The sequence below is a fragment of the Moschus berezovskii genome, chromosome 18, assembly GCF_049115385.1.
Source record: "Moschus berezovskii isolate FMDL1 chromosome 18, NW_MosBer_1.0, whole genome shotgun sequence".
NCBI lineage: Eukaryota > Metazoa > Chordata > Mammalia > Artiodactyla > Moschidae > Moschus > Moschus berezovskii.
In genome coordinates, this window is record NC_142477.1 from 74,219,414 (window position 1) to 74,233,431 (window position 14,018).

At 38.9% G+C, this 14,018-nt stretch overlaps 1 protein-coding gene across 8 annotated transcripts in view; it reads left to right on the forward strand.

Moving 5' to 3' along the window:
• The window catches only part of FBXW11 (F-box and WD repeat domain containing 11), a 131,532-nt gene that overhangs the window by 28,983 nt on the left and 88,531 nt on the right, over window positions 1-14,018 (forward strand). For 3 of the 8 annotated variants that reach the window (XM_055421814.2, XM_055421817.2, XM_088827769.1), the window contains exon 2: window positions 13,496-13,597. The exons of 4 other annotated variants lie outside the window; for them this stretch is intronic. In XM_055421814.2, coding sequence (XP_055277789.1) covers window positions 13,496-13,597 — 102 coding nt within the window. Of the gene's footprint in view, window positions 1-12,640; window positions 12,698-13,495; window positions 13,598-14,018 lie in introns of all 8 variants that reach the window. One more of the 8 variants, XM_055421821.2, reaches the window with a different exon arrangement.

The window sequence follows — 14,018 nt, forward strand, 5'->3', positions numbered from 1 at the left end:
CCTCCTCTCAATTCTGTATTTTTTCAGTTAATGAAAAATTTATTATTATGGTGACATCTGTGTTCTGTTCCTCATGGAACATCTTGACCAACTGCATATGGCTGAGTCATCCGTAAAGTTAAAGCAGTGGCACTGAACATGGTTTTTGACAAAGAAGTCCAGTATTTCTTAAATTGATATTAGGCCTTTAAATCATTACTTCCTTTATGTGAGAACTTCCAGAGTATTGTCGTCTACCTGTGTTCATATGTCTTCCTGCAAAAAGAGTCTGTAAGGTACACGTTAATCTTACTGTATCATGTGTTTTACAGCAGTTACCTACTTTTGAGACTGGGTGCTTTCAAGGGACCAAGTACCAAAAGTATCTCATGAGACATTTAGAGGACCTGGGCTAGAATAACAGTTTAAGAAGATGGACAAAATGATCTCTATAAGGTCCCTTTCACCTCCAGAGTTTAATGAAATCTCTGACTTCAAGCGGTAAGAACTCCCCTTACCAAGTTGCCTGCAGGAAATAGACAACGTGAAGGGAATCAAAGACATCCCTGCTCTGCAGCAAGCAGCAGGAATCTTTACTAAGGCAGTCCTAGCCCCTGGCTGAAAGACAGATTCATTTGTTCTTAGAGCCCAGTGGATTGTGAGGCACAGAACTTCATTCTTATTTGAAACCAAGGTCAGCTTAGGGTATGGGAACAGTGGGGACTATATGAGAAAGTAGAGTAAGTGCAGAGTTCACTATGCATTTAATTAAAGATTTAGAAATCCTTTTATATATATTAGCTTGGACAGCTCACTTTCATGCTGTTCATTTTGTTCTGAAGCAAAATTTTGGTTACAGTTGTTTTCTAAATGAGTCTGTGTGTGTGTGTGTGTGTGTATAAAATTTTAAACATGAGACTCTACCAACTTGGAATATGTATTTTTTTGGGATAGAGGATGGTTAGGTCTCTAAAAATAAGTATGTATTTGAGAAACGAGCAGTGTTTAGAAAGTATTAGAGGGCTTGTTTATGGCGTAATGTTTGATTCCAAAAGGTTTCTTAGCAGGACCAACTTTCATTCAGTAGGTGTAATGAGATGGGAAGCAGTTTAGATAGTGGAAGCTTTGAAAGTCTTTGAAAGTGATTTTTAAAATACTATTATACTCTTGAAAGCAGTGAAACTGTATTTCTTTAAAATATTTGATACTTTAGAAATTTAGGCATCTTTCTCCCTTTAGTGAACTAGGAAATGATAACACTTTATTTCCAGAAATACTTTTGATACCAGAATATTTGGTTTTAAGAATTCTTGTGTTGTCTGTTGAAACATATAGTATATTGGCATGTTCAGTAAACTTTTTGAATGAATAATCAGTTTAAAGTGAAAAAGTTAAAATAGGATTAACATGTGATCTGCCTATAATGAAGTCAGACCCTTTGCAAGTAGGTGCAATAACATTCTTTAAGTCATCTTTCTGAAAGTGATATTTCTTCCTACAAAGAATGAGATTGTTCATTATATCAGGGGGGAAAATTTTCCACTTTCTTTTTTGATTTGTTTGGTTTTTTGGCTGTGCCATGTGGCTTTTGGGATATTAGTTCCTAAACCAGAGATTGAACCTGTGCCCCCTGCAGTGGAATCTTGGAGTCCTAACCACTGGACTGCCAGGGAATTCCCTCTAATATTCTTTTTAAAACACAGTAAACTTTGTACTGTCTCTTACGTGAAAGTAGGGTAAGGGTTTTGGCTCAGTACTAGTATTATAGGGCAGTCAGATCTTGTTGCCTGGGTACTTCCATAAATTCTCTGATTAAAGCCTTTTGACTTCTGAGAGTTAATGAAGAACACGGAAGGGGCAACACCAGCTTCTGGGTCTGGAATGGTGAGGAAGGGGAGGCTGGTGCCCTGGTGCCTGTAATAAAGTCAGGTGCCTCTTGGTTCTCAGATGATGACTACAAAACAAGGTGAGCTTTTAGTTATCTTACCTGGAAGTCCTCTCAGGTGTCATAAAGTTTGGGTTATCAGATCTTTAGAAGCAGCAGCCTTGTAAAACAGAGCACTCTTACTAAAGAGTTTTCTCTGGCTAGGTAGCCTCAGAGATTAGGGTTGTGTCTTTGTTACCTCAGAGTGTAACCAAACTCTGATAGCTAGCTTAACCCCACCTGTTCTTCAGCTTCATTGGAGAATGGGCTTGACCCAAGGAAAAAGTTGCTAGGCCCAGAACCCTAAGTTAACAGTGTAGTTATTCTGGAGAAGAAAGGCATGAGAAGAGAGAACGGTGGAGGAGAAAGGTGTGAGCAGCTTAAGTACTGGATTGTCAGTTGTGTATTGGCTACATCTGAAAAACTGTGGCAGACAAGAAGAGTAAAATAATCTCCTGTATTTAATTCTATGTTTTATATGTGTTATATTTTATCAAATAAAATAAGATCATAATATAATGAAAGTCCTGTTTTGTAGCCTTTATTCACTTAAGATTTCTTAAGCTTTTTTCAATGTTTTATAGCTTTCTTTTCCTATATAACTTACTTCTAGGTCAATAAATATATTCCTATAAAAATGATTTTTATTTGGTGGATACATCATATTCTGTCTTCTGGATGATGTGTAATTTATATAACCAGTCTATTGTCTATTGTTAGGCATTCTTTCCTTTGCTCTTATGACAGTGATGTGGTGAACATCTCCTTACCTGTATTTTTGGGCGTATCTTTAGTTTTTCCTGTAGTGTAACTCCCCACATATGAAATTGCTGAATCAATGATGTGCATATTTTACAGGTCTTAAATGTGTATTGATAAGTTGCACCCGGGGAGTTATATAAATTACACTCCTGTAAGTGAACTCCGGGAGTTGGTGATGGACAGGGAGGCCTGGCGTGCTGTGATTCATGGGGTCGCGGAGAGTCGGACACGACTGAGCGACTGAACTGAACTGAACTGAAGCAGTACAAATGGAGAAGGCAATGGCAAGCCACTCCAGTACTCTTGCCTAGAAAATCCCATGGATGGAGGAGCCTGGTAGGCTGCAGTCCGTGGGGTCGCTAAGGGTCGGACACGACTGAGCGACTTCACTTTCACTTTTCACTTTCACACATTGGAGAAGGAAATGGCAACCCACTCCAGTGTTCTTGCCTGGAGAATCCCAGGGACGGGGGAGCCTGGTGGGCTTCCGTCTATGGGGTCGCACAGAGTCGGACACGACTGAAGTGACTTAGCAGCAGAAGCAGCAGCAAGCAGTACAAATGAGTAACAAGTAGATAAAATTTGAAAATAAATCAGAGGAAATTGCTGCTTTAGGGAGTTTAATGTCCAGCAAAGGAAGTGGGGATTTTGGAGTCAGATAGAATTGCACGTCTGCTACTTTTGACCTCTGGCATGTGGTTTGATGTCTCTGATCCTTAGTTTCTTCCTCTTTAAAACTAAAATACCAGTCTGGCCAGAGGTGGTGTGGCAGTTAATGAGATCAAGGTAACTATACCTGTCTGCACATGGTAGGTTACCCTGAAAATACAAATTTGCATCTCCTTCCCAAATTATTCCTTTTTTGTAAATTTCATTTACATTTAACATTTTTAAATTGGAAATGTTAAATTTATAGTTTAGTCGTCTCCCCTAGTCCTGAAAAATGTTCTTAATTGGACCAAAGATGCTAACTGACAAAGGCTCAGATATACTTAATTTAACTGTCATTTGCTTCTCGCCTGTCTCAGAGTTTGTGGATCTTGGATGAACCCCATTGGGACTGGGTTCAAACTGATCTGACCTGCAACTTGCTAGGGGAATCTGTTCTTTCTTGGCAACTGAACCTCGACTGGTCCTAGTACAACTGAGGACCCATGGCTATGTCGGAAATAGATTATTTTGTTACATCCTGTTCTTGCCATGCTGCTTAGAATAGAGATTCTGCTCCGCCCCCCATACATCTAATCCTTCCTCTCTCCAGCTTCTGTAAGAGCTCTGAAAAAACCTGGTGACAGTTTTGAATTATGGATGGTAGTTGTGAAGTGGACAACAGTGATTTTTTTTTTCTTTGAAATTACTTGGGAATAAGCTGTTATCATTTTGTTGCTCACTGCTGTTTCTGAGAGTCACTAGGTAAAATGTTTTTTCTTGCACTCAGCATTTTGACACATTTTAAACCACAGGTATTTGAGACAGACTGAATTAATTCTTGGGAAGAGAATTTGTTTTTATTTAAATTGTCAAGTTACTATTTGTAACTTATAATAATTTACATTATTCATTATATAATTAAACAAAAATAAAGCATTACTTAAAATTATACAGTGTAGTTTTAAAATATTATAAGTACTAGGTGTTCATTGGAGAAAAAGTTAGAAAATATGCATGAATAGAAACTATAAAAGAAAATTTACCCTTCATCTCCCTACCAAAGAAAACTGTGATGATTCATTTTAGTTTTAGGTTCTGGTATCTTAACTTTAGGGGCTTCCCTGGTGACTCAGATAAAGAATTCGCCTGCTAATGCAGGAAATGAGGGTTCGATCACTGGGTTAGGAAGATTCCCTGAAGGAGGAAATGGCAACCCACTCTAGTATTGTTGCCTGGGAAATCCCATGGACAGAGGAGCCTGTCCATGGGGTTGCAAAGAGTCAGACACAACTTAGCGACTAAATAGCATCTTACTTTACATAATTGTGTGTGTGTGTTTGTGTACGCGCGCACACAGTGTTACTCAGTTGTGGCCAACTGTGACCACATGGACTGATGAGAATTGTCTGGACATTAAAAGTGGTTTTTTTTAATTGTAGAATTTAAGGAAAGTTTGAAATCCACGACAAGTTAGCTGGGTTTGAATCTCTAAAACTTGGCAGAAAGTAAATTTCAGTTTTCCACAATCTTATCCCTTTTTCTTTTCTCATTTCACTGCCCCCTTCTCCCCATGCCCTTTTCTTCCTTTAACATATATCCCAGCCTGAAAATACCATATGCTGTATTATCTATAAATATGTGGTTCTACAGTACAGTTGCTAAGAATTAAAGCATTAACATTCTTGGTTATATGTCACATGGTTACTGTCAAATTCTGTTATAATAAAATTCCACTGTAAGGAGAAGAAAACCTTTCACATATTGAGGCTTGGACCTCAATATTATGAATACGAGGTGTTTTCATCAGAGAAAAACTAGTGAACTAGGTGTTCACTGGAAGATATGGATGAATAGAAATTATAAAAGAAAAATTATAACTGTTCAGTTCTTTAATATGCTTTGGAAAATACCTTTAAACTGTGAATTAACATTTATCCTCTGACCTGATTATTATGATTCTTGGTTTTAAAAACAGTATAATTACTTGGTGAGAGTTTGCTATTTCTTATAGATTGCCATCAAATGTTATAAGAGCAGAAGCCTATGTTGTAGACTCTTAAAAGCTCTGTGGCCTTATTTTCATTACAACTATTATAGCTTCTTGAAAAGCAACAGTCTGAGAATTCAGACAATAGGATAGTTCCTAATTTGGATTAACTTTAATTCTTGTTTTATTTGCTTTGAGATGAGGACTGCCTCCAGCAGAAACTGAATGGACTCTCTATAGCTTTCACATCCAGGTTTAGAGAGCCAGAGTTATATAATCTGTTTGAGCCAACGTGCTGTATCATTCTTCAGGGCAAATTCCCACTTCTGGATAGAGATTCTCAGTGGAGAGTGTGTTATCACCAAGTGATTACTGTGAGATAGATCTTTGCCCCCACTCCTGTATTCTACTGTATTTTCATAACTCTGTTTTATATTCAGTTGGTAGGGTATGGTGGGAGTTTTCCTGGAAAAAAATTGACTTTAGGCAAATATTTCTGAAGGTAAGTATTGGGCCTTAAGTCTACTCTTTGTTGCTTAGCTGAAAAAAATTTGCATTAGTTGTAATATAAAAATAAGAGACTGTCCTTAGGCTCTCTAATAGACTTATCTTTTTCACTTCTCTTCAGCACGCTTCACTCCAGCTACTAATGGTCATTTTTCTGAGTAAAAGTTTATTAGTTGTCTTATCATTGTCTCTATCAGTGGTTTGAAATTTAAAAGTTTTTGATGTCTCATTTGAAGGAATTACATGATTGTAAGCACTGTTATTTCATAATATTTATAAAAACATATATGGCTTTTATGCTATTTACTTCCTATCTTTATCATTCAGTTCAGTCCAGTCCCTCAGTCATCTCTGACTCTTTGCAACCCCATGGACTGCAGCACGCCAGGCTTCCCTGTCTATCACCACTCCCAGAGCTTACTCAGAGTCATGTCCATCCAGTCAGTGATGCCCTCCAAGCATCTCATCCTCTGTTGTCCCCTTCTCCACCTGATTTCAGTCTTTCCCAGAATCAGGGTCTTTTCCAGTGAGTCAGTTCTTCGCATCAAGTGGCCAAAGTATTGGAGTTTCACCTTCAGCATCAGTCCTTCCAGTGAATATTCAAGGCTCATTTCCTTTAGGATTGACTGGTTGGATCTTGCCGTCCAAGAGACTCAAGAGTGTTCTCCAACACCACAGTTCAAAAGCATCAATTCTTCAGTGCTCAGCTTTCTTTATAGTCCAACTCTCACATCCATACATGACTGCTGGAAAAACCACAGCTTTGACTAGACAGATCTTTGCAAAGTAATGTCTCCTCTTTTTTAATAGTTGGTCATAGCTTTTCTTCCAAGGAGCAAGTGTCTTTTAATATCACGGCTGCAGTCACCATCTGCAGTGATTTTGGAGCCCAAGAAAATAAAGTCTGTCATTGTTTCCATCGTTTCCCCATCTATTTGCAACTCTTAGTTTTCTGAATGTTGAGTTTTAAGCCAACTTTTTCACTCTCCTGTTTCACTTTCATCAAGAGGCTCTTTAGTTTTTCTTCTCTTTCTGCCGTAAGGGTGGTGTCATCTGCATATCTGAGGTTATTGATATTTCTCCTGGCATTCTTGATTCCAGCTTGTGCTTCATCCAGCCCGGCATTTTGCATGATGTACTCTGCATAGAAGTTAAATAAGCTAGGTGACAATACACAGCCTTGGCATACTCCTTTCCCGATTTACAATCAGTCTGTTTTTACAATCCAGGTCCAGTTCTAACTGTTGCTTCCTGACCTGCATACAGGTTTCTCTGGAGGCAGTCAGGTGATCTGGTATTCCAGTCTCTTTCAGAATTTTGCATAGTTTGTTATGATCCACACAGTCAAAGACTTTGGTGTAGTCAGTAAAGCAGTTGTTTTTCTGGAACTCTTTTGCTTTATCGATGATCCAACGGATGTTGGCAATTTGATCTCTGGTTCCTCTGCCTTTTCTAAATCCAGCTTGAACATCTGGAAGCTCACGATTCATGTACTGTTGAAGCCTGGCTTGGAGAATTTTGAGTATTACTTTGCTAGCGTGTGAGATGAGTGCAATTGTGTGATAGTTTGAACATTCTTTGACATTGCCTTTCTTTGGGATTGGAATGAAAACTGACCTTTTCCAGTTCTGTGGCCACTGCTGAGTTTTCCAAATTGCCGACACATTGAGTGCAGCACTTTCACAGCATCATCTTTTAGCATTTGAACTAGCTCAACTGGAATTCCATCACCTCCACTAACGTTGTTCATAGTGATGCTTCCTAAGGCCCAGTTGAATTCGTATTCCAGGATGTCTGGCTCTAGGTGAGTGATCATACCATTGTGATTATCTTGGTCATGAAGATCTTTTTGTATAGTTCTTCTATGTATTCTTGCCACCTCTTCTTAATATCTTCTGCTTTTGTTAGGTCCATACCATTTCTGTCCTTTATTGTTCCCATCTTTGCATGAAATGTTCCCTTGATATCTCTGATTTTCTTGACGAGATCTCTAGTCTTTCCCATTCTATTATTTTCCTCTATTTCTTTGCATTGATCACTGAGAAAGGAAAGGCTTTCTTATCTCTCCTTGCTATTCTTTGGAACTCTGTATTCAAGTGGGTGTATCTTTATCTTTGGGTTTCCTATATTTACCTTTGGGTTACTGTTGAGCAAACTTCTTTGCTCTCTTGTCTTGTATATGGAAAACGTTCCCTACGTGATCTGGAAAACAGCATCTTTCTTTGATGCTTGCTTGAATTGGCTTGGTGTTGACTTGAGAGTATACTTTATCTCGTACCTTTTAGCCTAAGAACCTCACCCTACCTTTGCCAGTGTGTTGCATGACCTGCTTCTATTCCTCTGACACATATTGTTGAAGCAGTATGTATACTGAGTTGCAGGAAAATAAAATCTTGTGCGTACTCAGTCATGTCCACCTCTTTGTGACCCTATGGACTGTATCCCTCTGGGCTCCTCTGTCCATGGGATTTTCCAGGTAAGAATACTGGAGTGGGTGGGTTACCAGTCTCTTCTCTAGGGGATCTTCCCCACCCAGAGATAGAACTCTTGTATCCTTCATCTCCTTCATTGTCAGGCGGATTCTTTATCACTGAGTCACTGTTGATTAAAAAAAAAAAATGGACCTGGGAGGATTGGCTGTTAACTGGTGAGCTGTGGCACACAGTGTGAGAGCTGTTGTCCCACAGGATGAAGTCTCAAGTTTGATAGAAAGGTATGGGGAGACCTCTGTGATTTGGCCCCTCTCTGTCTCTCTAAGCTTTCTTCAGCTCACACTTAGAAACTTTAGGCGTGCTAGATTAATTGCAGTTCCTTATATAGGACTGTCATTTCTTAGCTATTCGGCTTTGCTTATGCTATTCATTCTGCCTGGAATACCTTTTTCTCTCTTTTTTTCCCCTTGGCAGCCTCCTACTCATCCTTTATAGTTAGTTCAGGCATCTTCCTCCTTTGGGTGTGTTAAGACTGTGTGTGTGTGTGTGTGTGTGTTGTATTTACATGAAATATTTCAAAGTTCCCTCCTATGAGTTCCCAGAGGAGAGAGAAGGTGTTAATTGTGTTTCTGTCTGCAGATAAAAATTCAGATAAGTTTTTTGTTGAATAGAGTAGAATTTAAGCGCTTCAACTTGGTTATCTCAAGTGTGATGAAAGGAGATAGAAGAGGTGGGTACTGGTTCTGTGGAAAGTAGTTTAAAGAAAACAATTGGAGAGATTTATGGAAAACCTAAATCAGAGTGACATCAGAGAGACAATTAACATAAAATACCCCTTTGAGTAGCTTGTAAAAGAATTGCCTCTTTGAGAAGGAATCAGGGCAAGATATTCAAAAACTATTCCATCTAGACGCAGACCAAAGTTAGCTTTTGTGAGTTCTTCTAAAAGCCGTCCAATCAGAGGCAAGGTGCCTGCAACCACTTTTCCCTTTTGATTTGTGGTTCCTATGGCAATAGGAAGAGAGCCTAGGACATTTCTCTCCTACCTCTGTTAATAACTTTGCTTTTGAAAAATAATGCCAAAAGCTATTATTCTTTTTGTCCTTCCAGAATTACAGTGTCTCTCAGCATGGTGGCCCTAATTTTGTTTTTTGATTATGCAGTGTGTATGACAAAATTAATAAGCAGTATCAGTTTCCTTGATTAATGTTCTTTTCTTTGGCTGTACAACTTATAAGTATAAATCTAATTGGTTATTTGCTCTTACTGTTAGAACCCCATGTGAATTAGTTCCTGTTCTTTGTGGACAACCCTAAATTAGAGTGTTGGTTGCTAAATGTGAACATTAAAACAAACATTTCTTAGGGGTTTTGTACCCCTTAAGCATCTTCATTGTGATCCCACTGTGCTTCTCTTGAGCTCCAGGCTGAAATCTCAAGAGGAAAGAGGCTTAGTTTGTATTGTTGTTAGCTTAATAAGTAGGTCAATAAGTGTTTCTTAAAATTGATAAATACCCATGGTACCAGGATAAGTTCTTCAGACATATTTTAACAATGAGGTAGTGTTCCAAAAGTTTAAAGATAGACCACTGTTAGCTTTTTTAAAAGGGAGAGAGAGAGAGAGAATGGTGTGCGTTGTGCCTCTGTGGAGCTCAAAGGAAGAGATCTTCGCACTGTACAGTAATCAACATGGGTTTTCAACCAGGTCCCTAAATTTAAAATCAGCAGCTTAAAGAATCAATTACTTGTGGTCAAAGCTGCATTTTAATGCTCTTAGATTGATAAATATGGAACTTTTATGTTTAGCCATGCTTTACAAATAGATCAATGTTCCTCTTGGACTGTTAGCCCTAAGTTCAGTTTAGTTCAGTCGCTCAGTCGTGTCCGACTCTTTGTGACCCCATGAATCACAGCACGCCAGGCCTCCCTGTCTATCACCAACTCCCGGAGTTCACTCAAACTCATGTCCATCGAGTTGGTGATGCCATCCAGCCATCTCATTCTCTGTCATCCCTGTCTCCTCCTGCCACCCCCCCCCAAACCCTCCCAGCATCAGAGTCTTTTCTAGTGAGTCAACTCGTCGCATGAGGTGGCCAAAATATTGGAGTTTCAGCTTTAGCATCAGTCCTTCCAGTGAACACCCAGGATTAATCTCCTTTAGAATGGACTGGTTGGATCTCCTTGCAGTCCAAGGGACTCTCAAGAGTCTTCAGAGTAGCCTTATTTAGACTAGCAGGCATAGGCATCTTTATAAAAAGATGGATGTATTTCCTAGAGTGGCATTTTCTGTTGAGTAAAAACTATTTTTCAGCGCTGTGCTTGGTTATTTAGCTACAGGGTAATTGACTGTGAAAGTAGAGCAGTTCTAATATTTGTTATAAATACTGGCATTACTTTCTTTACCACAGAATATCTTCCATGGGTGTTATAAAGATAAGTTCTTAGAAACGGGACTGTCTTTAAAAGTCTTTTTCTGAATATTCAAGTTCAGTGTCAAGCTTTAAAAAATACCTGTAATAAATATTTAATATTTTAATATTTTGAAAATATTTAATATTTGAAATTCTCAGGTTTATTTTATGTTGTTTTCCTTATTTTTATAAGTATTAATTAGATCATTAGATGATTAGGAAACTGCTCACTACTTTTCTTCTTTGGGCTTTTTTTAGTTTCTTCACTTCTGAAGTCGGTGGGGGGTGGAGTTTGAACTAATCGGTCCAGTTCTCACAATCCATGATTCTTTGATTTAGTGAATGTGAAAATTGGTCTCTCTCTCTCTTTTTTTTAAAGTTTTGGATCTCAGGTTATTAGCAGAACCTAATCAGAATACATTACCTTATGCCTTCATGCTTTTTACCCTTTGAGGTAAATACATACTAAACTCTGCAGCGGGAACCTATTTTTACTGAATCAATGAAAATTGATTTGCAGATGAGTTTTGCTGTTATTTGGTATTAGTTGCTGAATACAGGTGTAATCCTTGAAGTCTGTTCTCAGGTATAAGTGATTCTGTGATTTGGGTAACTATAGAGATTCCAAAATGGAATTTAAATTGAACTGTGAGGATGTTGGGCATTTAAATTAAATAATCTATGTAATCTACATATATATACATATGTGATGTGTTTGGGCATTTTCTGTGCTCTAAATGTTTTGCTTGGTATCACTGGATACAGTATTTGTTGTAGTGGTAGGAAAACATGTTTGCTTAGAGTCAGACAGGATTAACTTCTTGTCCTAGTTCTATCATCAATTAACCCTTGTTATCTTGCACCTTCAATAAGTTGCTGTTCAAACAAATCAAGCTCTGCTTTCCTGATCTTTGGTTTCCTCATCTGTAAAATGGAATCATAGTTGTCTTACAAGGGTTTTTGTGAGGGTTTACTATGTCAGCTGGCATATAACACGAGCTTGATAAATGGCAGCTATTGTCATTATATTATCCAAATATTCGTTCAACATCTTTCGTGGCACTCTTTCAAAGTGTTGGGGTGCTGACATATGTAGCCTGGAGTGTCAGCGATATAATTCTACCATATTGGCTATGGGAAGCTTTGAAATGGAAGCATACTATTGGAAATACATGGTATTTTCTTCATTACCAAAAACCTGCTCAGTTTTTTATTCCATTTGAGTCCACTGGTTTCTTATTCTTTAAATGCCTTTTCCAAATAATGTCAATACTCCATTACATTATTGGTGGGATTTAACTGGAAAGTGCAGATGATGCGTAGGAAGGAACCCAGGCTAACCTGAGTCCAAGCATAGTGGGCTTTGTTCATATTGCAGTTGGGGTAACCATGGAATTTACCTCCCAAACCAGAGTGCTTTTGAGAGTGAAAGTTATGCTGAGACCAGTGTAAACTTGGACTGTCCCTGGAAAGTGGGTATATTTAACCATCCTAATTATAGCTAGAATAAACAAGTTTATGAGGTTGGGTCTGAGACTTCTGGAGTTATTTTGGTTGAACCCAAACACCCGACTTCTGTTTTGTTTTGTTTTTTGATTATTCATTTTGCCAGAGTAAATTAATTGACCTTAGGTTTGAAAAAGTACTTATTGAATACCACAAATAATCTAATGGTTTAAAAATACTAGCTATACTGTATTTGTTTATATTTTACTTTTTTACTTAATTCCCTTAAAACTAGCAAGCTCTTAAAGAATAATGGGAATGGGTAAATGAAATAAGCTTTTAATTCTTATTTGTGTTAAATGAACATCGTAAGCAAAGTCCAAAATGAAAGTCATGATTATTCTAAAGTTTTCTTTTTTCCTTTGTGAAGGCAGAGATTTGGGTGACACTCAAAATCAGATGTGTTTTTATCAGCTCTTTTGTCTCCTTTATCTATCAATCTGTCGCTCATCTTTCTTGCTCTTTTTGCCTTGTGTCTCTAGGTGCCCTGTGATTTTATCTAGGGAAGTGCAGAAACTGCCCAGATGATCAAGTTTCAGGTGATCAAAGCTTTTATAATAGAGGCATCATAGTCTTGTGGAATGAATGTGGGTTTTAATAGCGGCAACCAAAGTTTGAAATTCTGACTTTCCCCTCCTTTGCTGTTTGTCTTGGTGCAAATGGTTTACCTTTGAACCTCAGTTTCTTGACACTATGGTGTTGTAATTAGAGAACACATTTAAAGTGCCTGGCCCCATAGTAGGTAATGTAATGATGGCAATTGTAATTGTATGACATAGACCAAAAACCATTGGGACTTCCCTGGTGCTCAGATGGTAAAGAATCTGCCTGCAATGCTGGAGACGTGGGTTCAATCCCTGGGTTGGGAAGATCCCCTGGAGAAGGGCATGGCAACCCACTCCAGTATTCTTGCCTGGAGAATTCCATGGACAAAGGAGCCTGGTGGGCTACAGTCCATGGGGTTGCAAAGAGTTGGACACAACAGAGCTACTAAGCACATGATGTTAGAGTCACAGTCTCACCGCTAATCTTGTTTTGCCCTCATAATTTACAGTTCCCTTTAACGGGTTTCCACTGAAACATTCTTTCTCTCCCTCTTGATTCTGCTCACTGTACCCTGAGGAGTTAGTGGTTGGCAGCAGAAACCTCCTTTCCATAGGACAGAAAGTGGGCCCTCTCCCAGGTTTCCATAAGTTTTGCTGGACTACCACCCCTGACCTCCAAGCTGCCATGGGTGCACCCCCTACCTGACTAACATTCAAGTTGCCTGTGTGAAGGAGTGATTTGTTGCGGCCTCTAACTGCTTCTTCTCTTCCTTCCTTTTTGTCATCCTGCAGTGTTCTGTGCCAAGGTCTTTGTGGCTAGGCTGCGCCAACCTGGTAGAGAGCATGTGCGCACTGAGTTGCCTGCAGAGCATGCCCAGTGTCAGATGTCTCCAGGTGCCTCTCTTCTTTCTTGTTGTAAATGTGTTTTTTACGTATACCATGAACATTTGTTGAAACTTGCAGTAGTGTGTTTAATCCAATGTTAAGTCTGCTAAATGTTCTGTGTAACCCTCTGCTTTCCTCCAGCCTGGGTGCCCTACATGGAGGAGTTGATACCAAGAGGGGCCCTTCTGAGCAAATGGGTCTTTGGCTGGGCCCTATTCTGCTCCTCTTTTTCTGCTCCTGCTTTTTATCCTCCCAACCCCCACCTTGAATCTGTGATTCTCATGTTTAATAGTTGTGCATGTAACCCCCAAACCTTGACATTTTCCATTTGGCTACTTTTAACAGTTCTTTCTTGAGTTGGGAGGGTTTCATAATTAAAGTGGTGATTTTTCTATTTTGAAACTCATCCTTTTGGCTTGCTTTCTCTCCC